The following is a 20,706-nucleotide window of genomic DNA, read 5'->3' as shown; positions in this document are numbered from 1 at the left end:
TTCCTTTAATCAGCAAATGCATGTCTCAATTGTTTGATGCTCACTACCGGGGGAGCTGCCTGTTGTAACGTGGCTGCAACTGTCTTCTCTCTCCTAGGTTTCCATGTGATTCCCTCTGTGTCCAACATCGTGCCGGAGAGCTGCCTCCTCATCGTGGTGGGGCTGCTGGTTGGGGGACTCATCAAGGGGGTCGGGGAGAGTCCCCCGATCCTGAAGTCGGACATCTTCTTCCTCTTCCTCCTCCCGCCCATCATCTTGGATGCCGGCTACTTCCTGCCCCTGCGCCAGTTCACGGAGAACCTGGGGACCATCTTGATCTTTGCCGTGGTGGGGACGCTCTGGAATGCCTTTTTCCTGGGCGGGCTGATGTATGCCGTGTGCCAGATCAGCGGCACTGGCCTGAGTCACATCGGCCTGCTGGCCAACCTGCTCTTCGGCAGCATCATCTCAGCGGTGGACCCGGTGGCGGTGCTGGCTGTCTTCGAGGAGATCCACATTAATGAGCTCCTGCACATCCTGGTGTTCGGGGAATCCTTGCTGAATGACGCCGTCACTGTGGTGAGTGAAGCACGTGGCAAGCTGCTTGTAAGGCCTGGTGGCAGAGCTCCCTTGAGGGCAGCAGAGTCTAGATTGGAGGGCAGGGTGGATATGATTGGATTAAAAACAAAGAGGGGTCCTCGTCGCACCTTAGAGATTAACAAATGTATTTGGGCATAAGCTTTCGTGGGCTAGAACCCACTTCGTGAGATGCGTGGAGTGAAAAATACAGTAAGCAGGTAGAAATATACCGCACATGAAAAGATGGGAGTTGCCTTATCAAGTGTGTGTGTGTGGCGGGGAGATCAGTGCTAACGAGGCCAGTTCAATCATGGTGAATGTGGCCCATTCCCAACAGTTGATGAGAAGGTGTGAGTATCAACAGAGGGGAAATTATTTTTTGTAGCGACCCAGCCACTCCCAGTCTTTATTCAGGCCTAATTTGATGGTGTCAAGTTTGCAAATTAATTCCAGTTCTGCAGTTTCTGGTTGAAGTCTGTTTTTGAAGTATTTTTGTTGAAGAATGGCCACTTTTAAGTCTGTTAGTGAGCATCCATGGAGATCGAAGTGCTCTCCTACTGGTTTTTGAATGTTACAATTCTTGATTTGTGTCCATTTATTCTTTTGCGGAGAGACTGTCTGGTTTGGCCAATGTACATGGCAGAGGGGCATTGCTGGCACATGATGGCATATATCACATTGGTAGATGTGCAGGTGAACAAGCCGATGATGACCTGTCGCCATGATTGGATTAGATGCTTTGCTTGCTAAACCCCTGGCGTATGAGTTGCACTGACTTAGATCTCCCCTTAGACTCTGACTTGGTAGTGGGGTGGGGGTTAGGTTACCACCTACACTGCAGCCTGGGGTGTGACTTTCAGCACCTCTACACCAGCTGCAGCTTGCTGCGCTCTAGCTAGCTAGTGAGCGGTGAGGACATGGTGGTGCAAACTTCAGCACAGGCTGCACAAGTGAGTGCATACCGGGTGGGGGGTGTCAAGTGAGCTTGTGCAGTCTGTGCCACCAGGTCCTCACTGCTATGTGTGCTGCAAATCAACCCCCCACCCCCCTTCCCCCGCCTCGGTGTAGACGTAGCCTGAGTTGCATGTGGGTGATAATACTGTTAGCCCTTCTATAGGGCTTATCTGGAGATCTCAGGTAAAGCATGTTGGGGACGGGGACGCGACACTGAGCACAGACTGGGTAAGTGGGTTGCCTGAGGTCAGGGGCAGGAATAGAATTTGGGTCTCCGTTGGCAGGGCTGCGAGCGTACGGTGCCTAGCCCAGCTGGGCCCTGACCCACAGCTGGGGCTCCTTGGTGCTGTGATAATAGCAATCATTAATAGCTGTGTCCCCCACCACTTCTCTCTGAACTGATCCCTGGCAGCGCTGATGCCCTCTGGTTGGGGTAAGTGGGCAGCTGATGCCCGCTGTTTGGTGGACGTGATGCATCTATCCCTCTCTGCAGGCTGCAGCAGGGCTGGAGAGGAGCCAGACAGGAAACAGCCTCTGATACACAGCTGTCTCTTGGTAATGAAGCAACCCAGCAACACTCCTCCCCCCCCCCCATCCCACCGCAAAGGTTCCTCAGGCTGGAGTTTGCTGGACTATTTTTAACTCTGTTTCTTTGCAAAAGTTGTACAGTTCCTCCCTGGACCCCGGTCTGAGCAGGGCCTGATGGGAGCCTTTCACTGCCCAGGGCAGCGGCCTCTTCTCCTTTCCTATCCCCATCCTGCAGCCCGCTCTCACCTCTCCATCTGGATAGATCAGCACTGCCTGGGATTGGGTTTTTTGTATTGGTTTAAACTTGAGAGAGGATGTTCACGGTTTAGAGCGCTCAGCCAAGCCTCTAATTCCTCCCCCCTGCCCAGTGCCAGCGGGTTTATTTTAACGTCTGTAGAAAACTCTGCTGAGCTCTCTGATAAGGGCAAAACTGCAAGCTTGGCTAAACTCTCCCGCAAGGGGAAGGGCTGACCTGCTTTGCTGTGTGCCGCCGCCTGGATAGGCAGCTGTGGGAAAACCTCTCCCAGGGCTGGGCTGTGCGTGGGCTCAGAGGCCCAGCTTAGCTGGTGCAGGTTTATTCTATGCGCTCGGGTCTCGCCCATCTAGCAGGAGCCCCCCAGCAGATTGTCTGTGTACTCCCTGCCCCAGGGGATAGGCTGGGCTGGCTGGTGGGAGCAGGAGCTCCCCAACAGTCGAGGGGGTAGTGGCGGAAGAGCTTGGTGCCGATTGCTCATGGGAGAGGAGAGAAGGGAAGGGCGAGGGGCTGTTTAACGCTGACCGAAGAGGGTAGATATTTGGAAACCGTTCAGCAGTTTGCTACGTGTGTTGGCATCAAAGCTCCCCTGGGACTTGGCATCCTGCTCCGAGGCATTTCTGGGACCAGACAGTCCATCCGTGGGGTCTGCATCTAAATCGTGGTCTGCGAGGATCATTCAAGGGAACGGCCAGACTGGAGAGCTAAGTATCTCCAAGTCCCTTCAAACGGGATATTCTGGCACCCTGGTCGGAGCCAGTTCTGACACCTGCCATCCCTAGATAACAGGTGTAAGCGCTCCTGGCTATGGAGATCTGTCTCCGGTCAGCGTACCCGTGGCTGTGGCAACAAGGGTGCTAATCTTGGAGCGAAATCCGTGTCTCTTAAATTTGTTCCCTTCCAGGGGATGAGCTGGGCTCAGCTGCTACTTGGGCATGGGACATGGTTCTGTAAATAGGCTGCAAATGTGCTGCATTGCTGAGCCCTAGAAATCTGGATGCACCGCCCACGCACGCTCCCTCCCTTGTTAGGTGTTGCGTGCAAAGGAAAATTTCCGGGGCCCTCGGTTCTGTGGAGGAAGCCGTGGCCCGTGCATTGGGTGTTCGGTCGGAACGTGAAGTCTGCCAGAGCCTTTGGAACAGGGATGTGCGTCTGGGGAGACTCTCGCCTTCCGATTGCAGGAGCCGCTTCACTCTGCGTTCGCAAGAGCCCTGGCCGCGGCGGCTCTGTGTAATACAGAAGTGACTGGCTGCATCCTTCCCGGGGGGGGGGGGGGGGTCTCCGGATGAGCCAGCGGTTAGGCCTGTTACAGGAGGCTTCACTTTCACTTTCAACGTTTAGCTTTACAGAGCCGTGTGCCACGGCCCCTTACGAGCTTCCAGAGCTCTGGCTGGCTGCCTGCCGCTTGCCATGTGCACACACGCAGGGAGTCTCCCTGCCCAGCCCGTCCCTGCGGCCTGGGCAAAGTCTGGACCTGGGGCCCTAAAGGGATCAAATGCCAATTATGAGCTGGGCCTGGGTTGCTGTGATTTTTACAGTGCTGGTCATCGTTGCCTTTGTTCTCTTGCGGCCGGGCCCCGCAGCAGGGGGGCAAGCGCCTGGTCAGGCATGGGAAAGGAGAGGGGTTTGCTGACCCACCCTGGGCTAGGCTGGGTGTATGAGGTTTCTGGCCCGCCCTGTATTGGGGAAGGGCCTGCAGCTCTGCAGATAGCAACTTGTCGGACAGGTTTATCCCTTTGTTGGGTGCCCAGGTGCGGCTGGCTGACTGGAGGGCGGGTTCATGGCTCTCTCCCCCACCCCAGACTATGCAGGGCAGAACCAGTCCCTCCCAGGGGGACCTGTTCTGCTGCTGCAGTCATTGTGCTTAAGAAGCCTTTCCTCCAGAAAGTTGTTTTAGGATCCCAGTTCTGAATAAACTGCAGCCCAGTGCCATGGAAACTGGAGCAGGAGCGTCACCGAGCAATAGAAAGGAAAGAACGATCAGGATGTTCTAGCTAAGTGCAAGCCAGGGTCTCCATCCTGTCTGAGGCTGTACCCACCCTGGCTAGCAGCGTGATTGCCCCATGCCCGTGTCCCAGGTGGGAAATGAGAGAGAAGGGATCTGCATTCGCCTGGCCTGCTCTAGAGAGCACTGAGCAAGTGGGTTGGCTACAGAAGGGTGACTGGGGTGGAAGGCTCTTGGGGGCAGGGTTAAGGTCCCGGCTAAGCTACACGCTGGCCCTGTGGGGACTGTGTAGATAGAGCCCTGAATGGGGTGACCAGATGAGAGGAAGAAAATATCGGGACACATTGGGGGGGCGGGTCGCCGGCGGAGCAAAAAAAAATCAGGACTAATTGCATCCCAACTGAAGATCGGTCGGGATGCGGGACAAACGCCTAAATATCGGGACGTCTGGTCACCCTAGCTCCGAAGAGCAAGAGACTGGCCTTGAATCTAATCTTCGGGGTCTCTTCTGGCGAGATGCGGCCTTTTCCCCATACGGCTATTGGGAGCCTTTGGCAGGGAAGAAAGAGCAGCGCCCCAGGGAGTGAGGTGGGGTAGGGCTCTGGGCCTGGTTGTTGCCAAGGGAAATCCCGGTCCAAGGGCTGGCGGTGAGAGTGCAGGCGTTGGCTTGCCTCGGTGTCCAGAGGTTAGTGCTACAAACAGCAGAACACCTCCCGCTGTCTTCTAATCTTCTGTGCTGCTTTTGGGTACAATGGCTCTTATTGTACGTCCCGTCTGTCCGCTTCGGAGCCTGGCTCAGCGAAGAGGGAGGTGTCGCGACTGTCCCGCTGTCTGCAGCTCCCTGCCCCACAGGCTCTTAACTGCTCGTGCTAGGCCTTGGGGAAGGCACCAGCTCTGTGCGCTCCTGGCCGCCTGGTTGTAAAGTGCTGTTCCGGGGCCGAGGCTGCGGCTGACAGCACTTAGCCCTTTGCTCTGCTGTGGCTGACACGGTGTTTTGAGCTGAATCCCATAGCCCCGAAAGGCATCTCCGCTCCGCTGGGTTTGGCTAACGGAGCAGCCCCAGTGCGCCCTGAGCTAACCAGGCAACCTTGGGGCTGCAGCTGAGATGGCAGAACTTGAGCAGGGATTCTTGGATTTTGACAGTCTCCCACTTGCTGTTACACTGTGCAGCCCAGGGGAGCTTCTGACTTTTCAATCTCCGTGGCCCGGGGGGACCCCACCCATAATCTTCGACTCATAGACTTTAAGGTCAGAAGGGACCATTATGATCATCTAGTCTGACCTCCTGCACAACACAGGCCACAGAATCTCACCCACCCACTCCTGTAACAAACCCCTAACCTATGCCTGAGTTATTGAAGTCCCCCAATCATGGTTTAAAGACCTCCAGCAAGTGACCCGTGCCCCATGCTGCAGAGGAAGGCGAAAACCCCCCAGGGCCTCTGCCAATCTGCCCTGGAGGAAAATTCCTTCCCGACCCCAAATATGGCAGTCAGCTAAACCCTGAGCATGTGGGCAAGATTCACCAGCCAGACACCCAGGAAAGAATTCTCTGTAGTAACTCAGATCCCATCTCATCTAACATCCCATCACAGGCCATTGGGCATATTTACCTGCTAATAATCAAAGATGAATTAATTGCCAAAATTAGGCTGTCCCATCATACCATCCCCTCCATAAACGTATCAAGCTTAGTCTTGAAGCCAGATCTGTCTTTTGCCCCCACTGCTCCCCTTAGAAGGCTGTTCCAGAACTTCACTCCTCTGATGGTTAGAAACCTTCATCTAATTTCAAGTCTAAACTTCCTAATGTCCAGTTTATATCCATTTGTTCTTGTGTCCACATTGGTACTGAGCTTAAATAATTCCTCTCCCTCCCTGGTATTTATCCCTCTGATATATTTATAGAGAGCAATCGTATCTCCCCTCAGCCTTCTTCTGGTTAGGCTAAACAAGCCAAGCTCTTTGAAGCTCCTTTCATAAGGTGGGTTTTCCATTCCTCGGATCATCCTAGTAGCCCTTCTCTGCACCTGTCCCAGTTTGAATTCATCCTTCTTAAACATGGGAGACCAGAACTGCGCACAATATTCCAGATGAGGTCTCACCAGTGCCTTGTCCATTTTAGACTGCAAACTCTTGGGAACGGGGGCTCTGTCTCCCGGTGCTAGGAGCTGTACAGACACAATGAGGCCTGTGTCGCAGTCTGCGCTTCTGGGCCCTCCTGGAATACAAACAATTAGAGCTGCGAGGCTTGCTTTGGAGAGCCGTGCGCCCTGCAGGCAGGGTGCTGAGATCAAGTGAAGCACCAGTGAACCAGAAGGGAAGGTGGCTCGTAGGGCTAGTTCCCCCCCCCCCCCATCCTTTCCCAGCTGCTGCGTCCCTGGGGTGTTTGCATGTCGCACGCAGCCGAGCGCCACTTGCTTTTGCGTTAGATTTGATGGAACAAATATTCCAGGATGGCAATTACTAAAGGGTTTGCACGCAGTACGGCGGGTGCTGGCAATGGAACCAGGGGCTTAGCTGTGTGTTTCCTTGCCATGTCGCAGACTAATGCATAGTCCCTTTGATGCAGATCTCCCGTTGGCAGCCTCTGATCAGGGCTCCCCTGAGGGGAGAGCCCATCCTCCCTGTGCTTCACAGGAGCGTGGCTGGCTGCTTGAAACAGCCCTCTCTCTCTCACCAGCCCCCTGGGCTAGATGGACCTTTGGTCTGCCCCAGTAGGCCCATTGTTATGTTCTCCCTTTCCAGGTGCTCTACCACCTCTTCGAAGAGTTTGCCAACTTCGAGCAGGTGACGGTTACTGACATCATCCTGGGCTTCCTCAGCTTCTTCGTGGTGTCCCTGGGCGGCGTCTTCGTTGGTGTGATCTATGGAGTCATTGCCGCCTTCACCTCCCGCTTCACCTCCCACATCCGCGTCATTGAGCCCCTCTTCGTCTTCCTCTACAGCTACATGGCATACCTGTCGGCCGAGCTCTTCCACCTCTCCGGCATCATGGCGTGAGTACTGGCTGGGTGGGACCGTTGCACTCAGCACACTAATATACTCTCTGCCTGGGCTTCGTTATCAGGGTTGAGCTGTGTTTGGGCAGGTCTGCACTAGAAAACTAGGTCGGCATAGCTAAGTCGCTCAGGGGTGTGAAACACCCACCCACCCACCCACCAGCAACCTAAGTCCCTTGGTAGACAGCGCTGGGTCGACGGTACAGTTCGTCCATTGACCTAGCTACCGCCTCTCAGTCCCTCCTGCCAGCATAGATAGAAGGGCCACTGGAGCGTTTTAAATGTAGACGCACCCTAGTAGGGTGACCAGATGTCCCGATTTTGGGGTCTTTTTCTTATATAGGCTCCTATTACCCTCCACCTCCATCCCGAATTTTCACAGTTGCCGTCTAGTCACTCTACACCCTCGTGACATCACTAGGGATGTAACATTGGCCACATTGGATCAGGCCCCTGATCCATCTAGGCCAGTATCCGTTCTCTGATGGTGGCTTCACAGGAAGGTGGAAGAAACCCCGCAGTGGGCAGCTATGGGATAATCTCCCCTTGGGGACATCTCCTCCTGACCCCTGTTAGAGCTCGTGTGATCCTGACACAGCAGGGTACGGTCCCTCACGGAGTGCGCTAGTGTTTCCTGCAATAGAGCCAGATAGTCTTGTTCTCCGTAGAAACCTCCGGCCCCTCTTTGTATCAGGCCGTGTTCTTGGCCCCAGCGATACCTGCTATGGGCTTGCCCCAGTTGAATTACATTGATTCTGCTAGTGCAGGGCCCTAGCGCAGCCTTGCTGAGCTGGGGGAAGCCCGTGTTGTGCCAGTGCAGTGCACCTACATCAGGGGTTTGCACTAGAGCAGAAGTTCTCCAACTGGGGGTCGGGACCCCATTTTAAGGCTTGCTGGGGCTCGGGGCTGAAGCCTGAGGGATTCAGCCCTGGGTGGCGGGGCTCAGGTTACATGCCCCCTGGCTGGGGCTGAAGCCGAAGCCCTCGAGCTTCGGCTTTGACCCCTTCCCCGCCCAGGGCAGAGGGGTCCGGGCTTTGGCTCCCCCATCCGGGCAGTGGGAATCAGGTGGACTCAGGCTTCAGTCTCCCCTCCTGGGGTTGTGCAGTAATTTTTATTGTCCGTGAAGTTTGAGAACCCCCGCACTAGAGGAACTGAACTGGAAACAGGGTGTGAGGGTAGTTAACCATTAGAGCAACTTACGGATCCTCCCTCCCTGGGAATTCTTAAATCAAGATTGGAGGTTTCGCCAAGGCCTGCTCTAGTTCAAACAGGAAGTGACGGTAGCAGTCACTTCCAGCCTTGGAATTGATGAACTGCATCACCGTGGTTACCAGAGTGCGAATTTCCTGATCATCAGCTGGGCCTAAGGTGGTCGCCAGCGATAGCCAAACCCTGCAGGGATCAGAGGCCTTTTCAGGGTTTTAAATTGCATGGGGACAGGAGTTCAAATGTCCATCATATTGGTTCCAGAAGTGGAAGCTGTCCTGGAGAGTGAGCTTGGGGGTGGACCACTTAATTCCTTCTCAGCAGTACCACTGGTCTGCACTCAGGTAGCACTATCATCAGAAGGCCTCCAGGCATATTAGATGGGGAAACTGAGGCATAAGAGAAGTCTTTCTCAAGCTCACACCAATCAGAGCTGCTAATAGAGCCCAGTCTCCTGCTCCAGCGACTCTAGCTCTGTGCCAGGCCTGTAGCAGTAGGCATGGTCAGTTTGGCGCCTCCATTCCCACCCTTGGATGGGTGCTGAGCCCCTTAGGGTATATCTACGCTGCGAACCCGCGGCAGCGAATGTCAGAGCCCCCGTCAATTGACTCGGGCTTGTAGGGCTAAAAATAGCAATGTAGACCTTTGGGCTGGGGCTGGAGCCCAGACCGTGTCATCCTGCGAGTGGGGAAGGTCTCAGGGCCCAGGCTCCAGCCTGAAAATCTATGGGGCAGTTTTATAGCCCTGCAGCCCAAGCCCTGTGCCCCCAGAGTCAGCGGACTCGGGCTAGCTGTGTGGGTCTTTTATTGCAGCGTAGCCGGGAGAGTTTGCTTTCACTGCAGCTGGCTTGGGCTCTCCTTGTGTTACACACACACTAAGGCTGCTTCTGCAACCTCTCCTGCCCTGCCCTTGGGGCTAGAGAGAGGCCTTGCCGCCTCCTTCCCTGCCTGTCACTCCCGCTGTGAATGGAGCCGAATCAGCTGCATCGTGGGCCTGGTGAGTCACTGCAGTGCTTTGTTGCCAGAGAGGCCAGCGTGCCAGACGCAGCATGGTGAGCCCTTTGCTTACAAAGCACCCTGTGCCCCAGCCCCAGCCTGCCTCCGGTCACGTTCCTGAGCCGTGCCCTGCCTGGGAATTCCTCTGTTGCTTTCCTTGGTGGCCCCAAGTAGCGGCAGGTGGGTCCTGGACTCCGGCCCCACCTGCACTGGTGTTTATCCTTCGGGCTGTGCAGCGCTGACTTTCTCGTATCCGGTCTCTGCTGACTGGCGGAGCTGTGATAAAGCCAGAGGAGCCCTAAGGTGCTGCCGAGGCCAGCGCCACTCCCAGGGCAAGGAGCTGATGACAATCCTGCTGGGTGCTGGTTTCCCTGGGTGCTGTTAAGTCCTCTCCCCTCCTCCTCCCTGCAGGCTCATCGCCTCCGGTGTGGTCATGCGCCCTTACGTGGAGGCAAACATCTCCCACAAGTCCCACACCACCATCAAGTACTTCCTGAAGATGTGGAGCAGCGTCAGTGAGACCCTGATCTTCATCTTCCTGGGGGTCTCCACCGTGGCCGGCCAGCACTACTGGAACTGGACTTTCATCATCAGCACGCTGATCTTCTGCCTCATTGCCAGGGTGTTAGGTGAGGCGCCGGGGCCCTGGTGCCTGCCCTTTCTGGTGGGGTTGCTCTCATGCTCTCACCAAGCACGGAGACTCCCCTGGAGCCGGAGAGCAGCGGTACTGCCACGTGAAGCTGGCTTCTCTGAGCCCTAGATAGGGGTTGTTGCTATTCTCGTCCTCGCTAGGTAGAGCACGGAGCTGGGAGGCTGCGGTTGCCTGGTTTCTAGGGAGCATGCAGCACTGCAGGGGGGGCTGGGAGGAGCACTTATCGGGGCTTCTGGCATTCGCGCCCCAGCACTTGGCCTCTGGAGGGCTGGGTTCCAGCCTGTCTTGGGTCACAGGCTGAACCAGGCAAGGGGCCAGACTGGTCCCTAGACACCACTTTCCCCCCGTTAGCTGGTGCTCTGGGTTGACTCCCCTGGAGCCCAAAGGGGCCTGTGCGTATTCTCAGAACAGGAGCGCACTCACCGTCTCCGTTCCCTTCTCGGACCTGGGCTGCAGACCCCCCGGGGGAGGCTGCTCTGCCTGCGTGGCCCCTTTCTGCCCTTAGGCAAGGGACAGTTGGGATGTTCCTTTGTAGACCCTTGCCCATGGGGAACTGGACTGTGACCTGCCCTGCCCAACCCCTGAGTAGCCTCCAAGTGGGGGTATCTGGCTACTGCCAGCCTGGGCTGGGCTCAGACCCGGGAGAGGTTCTAGCATATGCTGTACCAGACAATATGCTGTGTCTTAGAGGCTGGGGATAGGATGGTTAGAGCTGGGGGTTGCAAGCCAAGATTTGGGACAGGGGAGAGGGATCCCCACAGAGCATGGGGACCCTAGCATTGTCAGCCTTTTGCTTTCACTGGAGTGCTCTGTGTTTCACCCCGTCCCCCAATGGCAATGGTTTGTGCTGCATGTGGCTGGTTCTGCTGATGGAATAACGTGGCTGGTGTCTGTCAGGGCCCAGGGCTGACCTTAGCTGGGGGGGCGGTGTGTGTGTGTGTGTGTGTGTGTGTGTGTGTGTGTGTGTATGACTCTGCTTGTGTAACCTGGAGGAGGTCTGTCCTGTCCTCCCTGCTCACTCTCTAGGTGTCCTGGGCCTCACCTGGTTCATCAACAAATTCCGCATTGTGAAACTGACCCCAAAGGACCAGTTCATCATCGCCTACGGTGGCCTGAGAGGGGCCATTGCTTTCTCGCTGGGTTACCTCCTGGATTACCAGCACTTTAACATGAGAGACATGTTCCTCACAGCTATCATCACAGTCATCTTCTTCACGGTCTTCGTGCAGGTAGGTGGAACTCCCCTTCCTGGCCTTGGCCAGGCACCCTGACAATGCGGCGACGGGCGTCAGTCAGGAATGTTGTTTCCCTGGCGCTTCTGGCTGAGAAGCAGATGTTTGGGTCCATGGCTGCTGTCGAGGATGAGCTGTGGGACAGCCCAGGGACACACCCTGGCAAGGAACTCTGGATGTTCCTCGCTCTGCTGCTGACTCACTCCATGACTGTGGGCAGATCCCTTCCGCTCTCTGGGCCTCAGCTGCCCTGTCTTTAAAATGGGGTAGTGACACTTGCCTGCCTTTGTCCAGCTCTTCGGGCTCGCTGGCTGGGAAGTGCCGAAGATTTGTCACTTTGAGAGCTCCAGCAGCTTTCAAAGGCCGTGATAAGTCCAGAGTGGCTCCAGCCTCTGTCTGACATAACCTCTGTGCTTCGGTGTCTATTCTAGAGAAGGGTCCCCCTGTAATGTCAGCCTCCTGGGGGACGACCGCTGGATTCCCATGGCACAAAGAAACAGGAGGGCGGCTTGCACCTCATAGGCAGAGGGGTACGAGCCAGCTAGAAAATATACAGCCTGTTCTTCTCTCCAGCTGTGATAGTCCTAGGCCTTGGAGGAGGTAGGAGGGACCTGGAGTGCCTGGGTCCATTGTGTCCTGTAACAGGACTGACTCCAGGAGGGCAGGGTTTGCTCCAGGGTAAGGATGGTGCCACCACCAGGGATGATGCCTGTGCTTTGCTCTCTCAGCCGGGCGAGGGCTCTCACAGGGGTATGATCTCCTCCCTAGGGGATGACCATTCGCCCCCTGGTGGACCTGCTGGCTGTGAAGAAGAAGCAAGAGACGAAACGCTCCATCAACGAAGAGATTCACACCCAGGTAATGGCTCTCCCAACCCGGTGTCCCTCCCTGGGGCTGCTTTCCTGCGCTTCTCTGCCTTCTCAGTCCTCTTCATTTTCTGCTCCCCTGTCCCAAAGGCAGGAACCCAGGGAGGCGTGCAGCCGGGCACTGCCTAGGAGCTGGTATCCAAAGTAAGGGGGGCAGGGGGGACAGTTAAAGGACTGTGCCGGGTCCCTGTCGTTTTTAGTGCACATTCTCTAACCAAGACCTTCCTGTTGTAAGCAGTAGCGGAGCAGCCAATCAGGATAGGCCTGTGCTGCCACCCAGAGGCCGATCCTCCTGGAGCTGCGCCTAGGAGCCTCATGCTGTAGTTGGGCGAGGCTCAGCCTGACAGCCCACCAGCCCCGGGTTAACTGGGAGGGGTGGGGAGAGAGGTCTGGCCGGTGCACGCTCCCAAGTCTGAACACACGCTTTTTGCTTTGCACCCTCTCCAGTTCCTGGATCATCTCTTGACTGGCATCGAGGATATATGTGGTCACTACGGCCACCACCACTGGAAAGACAAGTGAGTGCGGCGCCCGCGTGCGCGGGCTTTCCGACGCCGGGGGGAGGCAGGCGTGCGGGGGGTTGAGGGGAAGCTGGGGCCAGGAGCAAGAGTTTTAGATGCAGCCTAGCAAGCTCAGGTCCCCCAGTTCTTGCAATGCCCTGAAAGCCTGCTCCGCTCCAGCTCATTCCAGGAACCCATGGTGAGCAGCAAAGGGAGGTGGTGCTGCCGCATAGAGCTATGCTGTGCCAGAGGCCTGCGTTCCCTTGTCCTCTTCCCCCACCAGCCAGGATGCCCTTGGATTCCACCTAGCCAATTCCAGCCCAGAGCACAGTCCATAACTGCCTTGCTCTGCGTGGGAAGTTCAGCTTTGGCTCCGCCTCCTGGCTGCCTGCTCTGTGTATGGGGGCTGCCAGAGAGCGTGGGGGACTCGCTACCGAGGGAGGGAGGGAGGGATTTGCCAGGTGCTGGAGTGGGGAGGGTCAGCACCGGCTCCTTGATGGAGAGGGGTAGCAGGATGCATCTCTGCCTTCGTTCTCATCGCCGCGTGACCCAGCAGCTCTCTGCCGTGCTCAGTGGATCCGATGCCAACGCTGCAGGAGTGCGCTCGCCGGTCCTTGATGTCACCTGTAGCTGATGGGCATGTGCGGCTCTTCGGTCTCTGAAGTATATTGGGGCCCTGGGCACGGGGGGAGCGTGTCTGACCCCTGGGCCTAGACTCCTTCGCACCCAGAGGAACCGAACTCTATCGATCTGCTGGGCTCGCTGGTTCTAAGGGAAGACACGAGGACGCTGGGCATGACACTAATCAAATGGGGCAGGGACTTTAGGGTCACTTCCCGATACATCCCCTTCTCTCTTCCCCTCCCCCCACCCTGGGCAGGCTGAATCGCTTCAACAAGAAGTACGTGAAGAAGTGCCTGATCGCGGGCGAGCGGTCCAAGGAGCCCCAGCTGATCGCCTTCTACCACAAGATGGAGATGAAACAAGCCATCGAGCTGGTGGAGAGCGGAGGGTTGGGCAAGATCCCCTCTGCCATCTCCACGGTCTCCATGCAGTGAGTATACCTGGCTGTTTGCTTTACAGGGGTAGCTAACTTCTGTCAGTGGCTCCCACTGGCTCTAAATCCCTCCTTCCAGCCGTTCTGGCCAGCCTCCTCTTCCCAGCGCCTCCCGTAAAGCCCGGCTTTGAGGCTCCCTTCCTCCCTTATCTTTGCTGTCTGTCTGTCCAGGAACATCAATCCCAAAGCCCTGCCCGTGAAGCGCATCCTGCCAGCGCTGTCCAAGAACAAAGAGGAGGAGATCCGGAAAATCCTGCGCAACAACCTCCAGAAAACCAGGCAGAGGGTAATGACTCGAATCTACCCGCAGGCTGTCTCCCTGCAGCTCAGCCCATCCCCTTGTGGGGGATGGGGAGGAAGGAGAGAATTTCCAAATAGGGCAGCTGGGACCCATGTTGCATTTCCTACCCACCTGTTAGTGTACTTACCCGCCTCGTCCTCATTGTCTACCTGTGTACGTAAGCACGGCCATACTGGGTCAGACCAAAGGTCCATCTAGCCCAGTATCCTGTCTTCTGACAGTGGCCAATGGCAGGTGCCCCAAAGGGAATGAACAGAACAGGAAATCATCAAGTGATCCACGCCCTGTCACCCAATTCCAGCTTCAGGCAAACAGAGGCTAGGGACACCATTCCAGTAATTCCCAGTCCTTTCCTCCCCTTCCCTTGTTAGGCTGTACCGAGCATGAAGAACCACACAGCTGGGCTGGAGGTTGACTTGGGGTAGGGAGGAAAGCTGGCCTTGTGGGTTTGGGACCTTGGAGATCTGGGTTCAATTCCCCAGCTTTGCTAAACGGTCTGTGATCTGGAGCAAGTCACATCATTTCTCCGTGCTTTGGTTCCTCGGCTGTCGAACAGGGAAAATAATCCTGCCTTTGGCTTGTAAGCTCCTGGGGGCAGGAACTGTGTGTTTTGTGCAGCACAGCAGGGCCTGATCTCGGCTGGGGCCTCTAGGTGATAAGGGCCAGGGGGTGGGTCCCAGAGAGCCCCGGCTGTGTAGTAGGGGGCAAATTTCTCTTGTGCTGCCCTGCACAGCCGGAGCAGGGGTGGAGGAGGGAAGCTGCTGTAGGACAGGCACTGTTGAGCTCTGATCATGGCTGTGCTATTATAGCCAGCCAGGAGGGTGAGTGGGGGTCATTCCTCAGGGGCTCCTCGGTGAGCTAGGAGCACAAGTCCCAGGTTTGTTTGTGATGAAATCTATGGACTTTTGCTGCTAGCTCTGGAGACGTGTGGAAATGCCAGGCTGGGAGTTCCTCGGAAAGCTACCGACAGCCCTGTCCCTGTGCTGGGGAACAAGCTCGGCTTCTCGCGCGGCAGAGCCGAGAGTGGGTGCCTTGCATATTTCCCGTGTGTCTTACCCTGATCCCTTTTGGGTCCCTTCTCAGTTGCGATCGTACAACCGGCACACGCTGGTGGCCGACCCTTACGAGGAAGCTTGGAACCAGATGCTGCTGAGGAGGCAAAAGGCCCGGCAGCTGGAGCAGAAGGTGCGCTGGGGAGGCGGGAGCTGACGGCTGGCTGCGGTGTGCCGGGCGGGGAGGGGGGCGTTTGCACAGCGTGTTTCTCACTCCCGCTGAAGGAGACTGGGCCCAAGTGGCAGCCAGTGAAATGTGGCGACCCTGCGTGGCTCTCCTGCCAGACAACGGTGGGGTTTAGGGCATTTAAAGTGACCCCACCGGCTCGTCCTAAGGTGCGTCCCTCACCAGAGCAGCTGAGTGTCTGTGCAGCTGGGGATGGTGCATCTGTTTCCTGTGACTCCACTGGGAGTCTCACTGCTTCTGTTTGCCCCATCCCCAGTGGGGCACTGCCCCCACCAAGACCCCCGCCCTGGCCCTTTAGAAATGTGAGCTCTCACGCCCACGTGGCCTTCTGATTTCAGATCAACAATTACTTGACAGTCCCAGCACACAAGCTCGACTCTCCCACAATGTCCAGAGCACGCATCAGCTCAGGTACGTGGGGGCTGCCGGAGGGGAGGGGAAAAGGTGGCCTGGGATGACGTGGGAGATGTGGCGATGGGGTGTTGCTTACAGCAGCTGTTCTGCTGCACTTGTGCTGATGATGATGATCCGACCCTTTCTGCTCTTCACGCTTTCCTTTAAAGGCCAGCTCTGGTCATGATGATGCAGGCCCCTGCAGTTTCCTGTTCCTCTTGCTTCCAGACCAGCCGTGCTCAGTTCCCAGTGTGACAAACTCCCCCTAACATCCAGCTGAGCTTTGGCCCAGCCACATTAGCAGGGCAGCGCTGTGGAAACCGCCACGCCCACCGGTCCAGGCCCCCCACCAGCTAGTCCTTTGTGTCGTTTTCCCCCTCTTCTGCCCCATCCCCCGAAGCATGGGCAACACTTTGCGGAACACTGTATTGGCAAGGCCTGAATCAAACACCCAGGGAATAGAAAAGAAACCCACGTTGCCGTTCGGAGTGAGAGTTTGAAGTATAGAGGAAATTGTCAGGAGCGCTGACAATTCCCACGCGTGGCCATGAGGGGGCAGCCTTTCCAGCTGTCTGGAGTGAGCCATTCCTGGCAAGGTGCAGTTGCTGCTGCATACCTGACCCACAGCTGTTCAGGGCCCAGTTCCCAGGGGTGCTGAGCTCCCACTGACGTCTGTTCAAGTGGGGCCGTGCTCTGCACTCTGGAGATCAAGCCCTGAGCGTGCAGCTCAAACGGGGTCCTGTGGGCAGGGACTGTACACTAGATTCCCGTGCACTGTCCCGAGCCCCAGGAAAAGCAAATATTCTCGGGGCGCTTGGAAAGGTGCATGCAGCCCAAGCATTCTTTTAATGTAGCCGGCATCTGTGCTGAGCTAGCAGTGTCCCCTCTCCTGGGCTTCCTAGCCAGCCAGGTGAGTGGGTCTGCTCTCGTCAGCGTTCGGTTTTTTTAAGCCTTGAGCGTTCACTCTTTAGAAAGTGAGCTCTGTCCTCGCTCCGGCCGTGAGGTTCTTGACGATTTATTGCCATGTATAAAACCATCCTCTCAAAGCGTTTTACAGACATTGACCGAAGCCTCAGACTTGCCTGTGTGGTCGGTCAGTAGTGTCGTGAACTCTTTTTTTTACATACAAGTTAGGAATGATTTCCCCAGCCCTCCACCCCCGCCCTCCAGCCACTAGCTCTCACTCCAGCAGTAGGAACAGATCCCAAGATTCTGTACTCTGAGCTCCACACCCCCCGATTACTAGATCATATTCTCTTCAAGCGCTGGGAATAGAACCCAGGAGTCCTGACTCCCATCCCCCCTGCCCTAACCACTAGACTCCACTTCCCACACACTATTTTTTAATGAGTGGTCTAAGAAAACTCCACCTGGCCCTCTGGGTGAATTGAGGGCAGCTGCGTTTGGTGCTGAGATGGTGACTGTTCGCCCCGCTCTCTCTCTCCAGACCCGCTGGCGTATGAGCCCAAGTCGGACTCGGGGAACCTACCTATCATCACGATCGACCCAGCCTCGCCCCAGTCTCCGGAGTCCGTCGACCTGGTAAACGAGGAGCTGAAGGGCACGAGCTGCCTCCCACCGTCGCCCGAGGAGGACGAGGAAGGGCTCGTGATGCACGTGATGGAGCCTTCCTCGCCGGGCACTGACAACGTCTTCACCCCGGGGGCCAGCGACAGCCCCAGCAACCAGCGAATGATGCGGTGCCTGAGTGACCCTGGGCCTCAGCCCGAACCCGAGGAGGGCGAGCCATTCATCCCCAAAGGGAAGTAGCAGCGGGTGCGTTGCCAGATCTGGCCTGCAGGGGGAGCTGCTTGCACACACATGGATCCTTTTATTTCCCATTGGTTCCCCTGGCGCTACCCTCGGGGTTTGGGAGGGTGGAATGGGGTGGCTGCCCTGCCGAGGGAGCGTTGGCTGTGGCAGGTGAGGAATCCTTTGCCCAAGCGGAGGAGAAGACCCCAGCAATTCTCAGCGAGAAGGGGAGCCCACGCATTCCAACCTGGTCCTTCAGTTTTCATGCGCTGCCCTGGACGGTTTTCCCTTGCTGAATGGGGGCAGGTCTGAAAGGAGCCCTGCTCTGCGGGGTCCTGCTCACCAGCAGAGTTGGCTTACACAGGCGTTTCGTGGCTGTTGGAGACGCTTCCCCCCTCCAAGAGCAGATCTGTGCTGTTTACCCTGCCTCAGACACAACCCTAATCCTTGCCAACTCAGGGACTGCTGCAATGGGTGTGGCTGTGGGTTACTCCCCAGACGGTCTGCGTGAGGGAAGAGGGCTCTAGGATTAGCCTCTGCCCACCTTGGTTACCCGCTGTAAGTTAGCGTCCCTGTCCCAGAGCCAGCGCGGCAGCCGGCCTTGCCACTGGGGCTGTTGCAAGCAGAGGGTGTCCCTCAGCAGAGGAGCTGGAAACCCCGCACTGTCCTGCACGTGCTCTGCTGCAGGTGCTACCGCACAGCCCATCTCCTTCCAGCAGCCTCAGCGGTGCTCGGCTCACCCTCTTCCCCAGCTCAGCAGGGGCCAGCTTGGCTTAGAACTGCAATCAGTTCTGCGGCCGCTGTCGCCTTGCGTTGGCTGGTGCCTCCAGCTGCCAGGCTGTCCCCCACCCCCCAGCAGCCAGATTTTTAAATGTCTTTGTTCAGGGTTAGGGTGAATGCAGCGTTTTAGGTTCTTCAATGAAGGGGTGGTTAAAACTTAAAAAAAAAATTCCGTATAGCCATATGGGGGTCACTGTGGTTCCATGCCCTGGCAGTCTTTCTCTCTGCATTCTCTCACTTAAAAGCTTTCGCTAGAAATATACTTCTGGGGAGCTGGCTGCATGCCGCGAGGGGGGCTCCGAGCAGGGGTGGGTGAGCCTCAGCCCACCCATCATCCCCTCCAGGGTCAGCCCCCCACTCCCTCCCTATTCTGGGCAGGGTCACCGTGTGGAATACCCTGACCCCCCCCCCCAATTGGTTGGCGATTTTCTGATTTGATGATCTAGGCGTCTCGTTTTAAACCCCACCCGGATCCAGAGCTGTCTAAAAGCAAGGAGCGTTTCTGAACCAAAGATGGTTGGATGGGTTGATTGTACATAGGGAACAATGTGCTTTATTTTTTTTTTAATTTTTATTTTTTTTTAAACACTGCATATATTTTCTTACCTGGTGACTTAATGAACGTGGGCTGGGCCTTGGGACGTCCAAGCCACTCACCCTGCCTGGCTGGGGATGCCACCTCCATGGCCTCACACTGCACATTCCTTTAATATAAAGCTTTAATAGCCTCTGACAGGCAGGGAAGTCTCTCCACCAAAGGGGCCAGTCCAGGGAAACGGGGCCAATGCGTCCCAGGCTCCAGGGGTTGGGGTTCGCCCCTGTTTGTAGACTGTTCCTATAGCTGGTATCTCTCCTCCTCCCTCCCCCACTGATGGACCCATTCAGGGGCATCTCCGATCGCTTCCTGGCATTCAGTACAGCCTCCTGCTCCCATCTACCCCCTGGGCTGTCCCGTCCCCACCCCTAGGCTGCTTTCCTCCCGCTCTGGGGTGGGAGAATCTCCTGGAACCGGCTCTTGCTACGCTCCCCCCGTCCTGGGTGTCTGGGTCTAGTTCTCCTGGGCTGCAAAGCTTTGCTCCCCCCCTTTGTATTCGGGGAGGGGCTCCTAGGTTGTTAGTGGCCAGGGGCGATCCACGGGGCTGTCGCATAGAACAGCTGCTGCTTTGGGGCTGTGTATTTAAAATGGGGGCCGGGGAGGCGGGGCTGCAGGCATGGGGGAGGGGATGAGGGCCTGGGCTGTCCATTCTGGAGCAGGCGGAAAGCCTTCCGTTCTTGAGACCTCTATGGGTGCTGCGTCGCCTGTCAAGGGGGCTCCAGGGCATGCTGCGAGCATGGCTTTAAGGGCACCAGCCACCTAGCGAGCCCTTTTGGTGCCTGCCTTCCTCCAGTAGCACTTAGACAACCCCGGCGGCGCGCCCTGCTCTGTGCCCTGCGCTGTGCCTTTTAGCCACACAGTGTCTGCCTGCGCAAACAGCGTCCTCCTACCTTCCTGCCTTCAGTAAATGCTCTGTGTGTCCCGTGACTTGGTGGGCCTGGCCGGGGCGCCTGCCTCAACCCAGCCTACTCCATATGTGAATCCATTCCGCCATCCACCTAGCGAGCCTCCCTCACGCCTGCTCGCCCAGCCTGTTCTCAGGGCTGGGGCCAGGGGCCGGGCGGGCGGCGTGGTTTTCCTCTGACGTGCAATATCGGTCTGACGCAGGGCTCTCTGCAGCTCATGGCCTCTGAGCGCCCAGAGGCAGGGAGTCCACAGGAACGTGGCTGTCTCTGGGGGCGTGTGCAAAGCTCTGCCTCCGGGGGGAATAATTAAGCAATGAAAATTCTCTCTTGTATAAAACACCTGTAAAGAAGATCTTTTTTTCATGACTCTTCTAATAAATTAATGTTTAATTTTTAGTGATTTTCATTGACCTTGGACCCTTCTGCCCTCCTTCTCTAGAAGCTTCCACTCAAAGAGCTCAAAGCAGCACTTACCAGTGGCCCAACCCACCGCCTTGCAGGTAGAGAAGTACTATCCTCCTTCGGCAGATGGGGAAACAGAGTCACACTGGCTGCACTTTGCCAAATGCTAACATGGGGAGTCAGCAACAGGGCTGGCGCTAGGACCGCCTCACTCCTCTTCTGTGCTCTCGCTACTGCAGCCCTTCTTCCCTTTAATATCCACAACCAGGTGGTCTGGCTGGGGGTTGCATCTTTTAGCTTGCTTCTTCCCTACCTCTGGAATCGGAGCACTGCGCTGCGCCCCCAAGGGCTGCGGATGCACCGAAGGTGAGCAGTAACCTAGAGCATCCTTGTCATGCTGCAGCTGAACCTGGCAGCGCAAACTCAAAGCTAGTAGCGGTCTCAGCCCTTCTGCTTGGCATTGCAGAGCCCGCTGTCAGGTCTGTAGGGGGTAGTCCTGAGATCAGGAACATTCCCGAAGGATGGAGGAGGCAGGACTCGCTTGTAAGGGTCATGGCAGGTGAGCGAGGCATCAGGTAGATGGAGTCCCAGC

General features: G+C 56.7%; 1 protein-coding gene across 1 annotated transcript in view; it reads left to right on the top strand.

The window, feature by feature from the left end:
• Positions 1-20,108, top strand: part of SLC9A1 (solute carrier family 9 member A1) — a 56,470-nt gene extending 36,362 nt beyond the window's left edge. The window contains exons 2-12 of the mRNA XM_034754096.1: positions 98-558; positions 6,986-7,236; positions 9,852-10,069; positions 11,119-11,321; positions 12,093-12,182; positions 12,638-12,708; positions 13,571-13,744; positions 13,919-14,033; positions 15,132-15,233; positions 15,626-15,698; positions 17,128-20,108. Coding sequence (XP_034609987.1) covers positions 98-558; positions 6,986-7,236; positions 9,852-10,069; positions 11,119-11,321; positions 12,093-12,182; positions 12,638-12,708; positions 13,571-13,744; positions 13,919-14,033; positions 15,132-15,233; positions 15,626-15,698; positions 17,128-17,450 — 2,081 coding nt within the window. The 3' untranslated portion in view covers positions 17,451-20,108. The remainder of the gene's footprint in view (positions 1-97; positions 559-6,985; positions 7,237-9,851; positions 10,070-11,118; positions 11,322-12,092; positions 12,183-12,637; positions 12,709-13,570; positions 13,745-13,918; positions 14,034-15,131; positions 15,234-15,625; positions 15,699-17,127) is intronic.
• Positions 20,109-20,706: the final 598 nt, after the last annotated feature.

This window comes from Trachemys scripta, chromosome 20, assembly GCF_013100865.1.
Source record: "Trachemys scripta elegans isolate TJP31775 chromosome 20, CAS_Tse_1.0, whole genome shotgun sequence".
In the NCBI taxonomy this organism is placed as follows: Eukaryota; Metazoa; Chordata; order Testudines; family Emydidae; genus Trachemys; species Trachemys scripta.
Note: the sequence above shows the minus strand (reverse complement) of the source record. Positions and strands in the feature narration are given on the sequence as shown.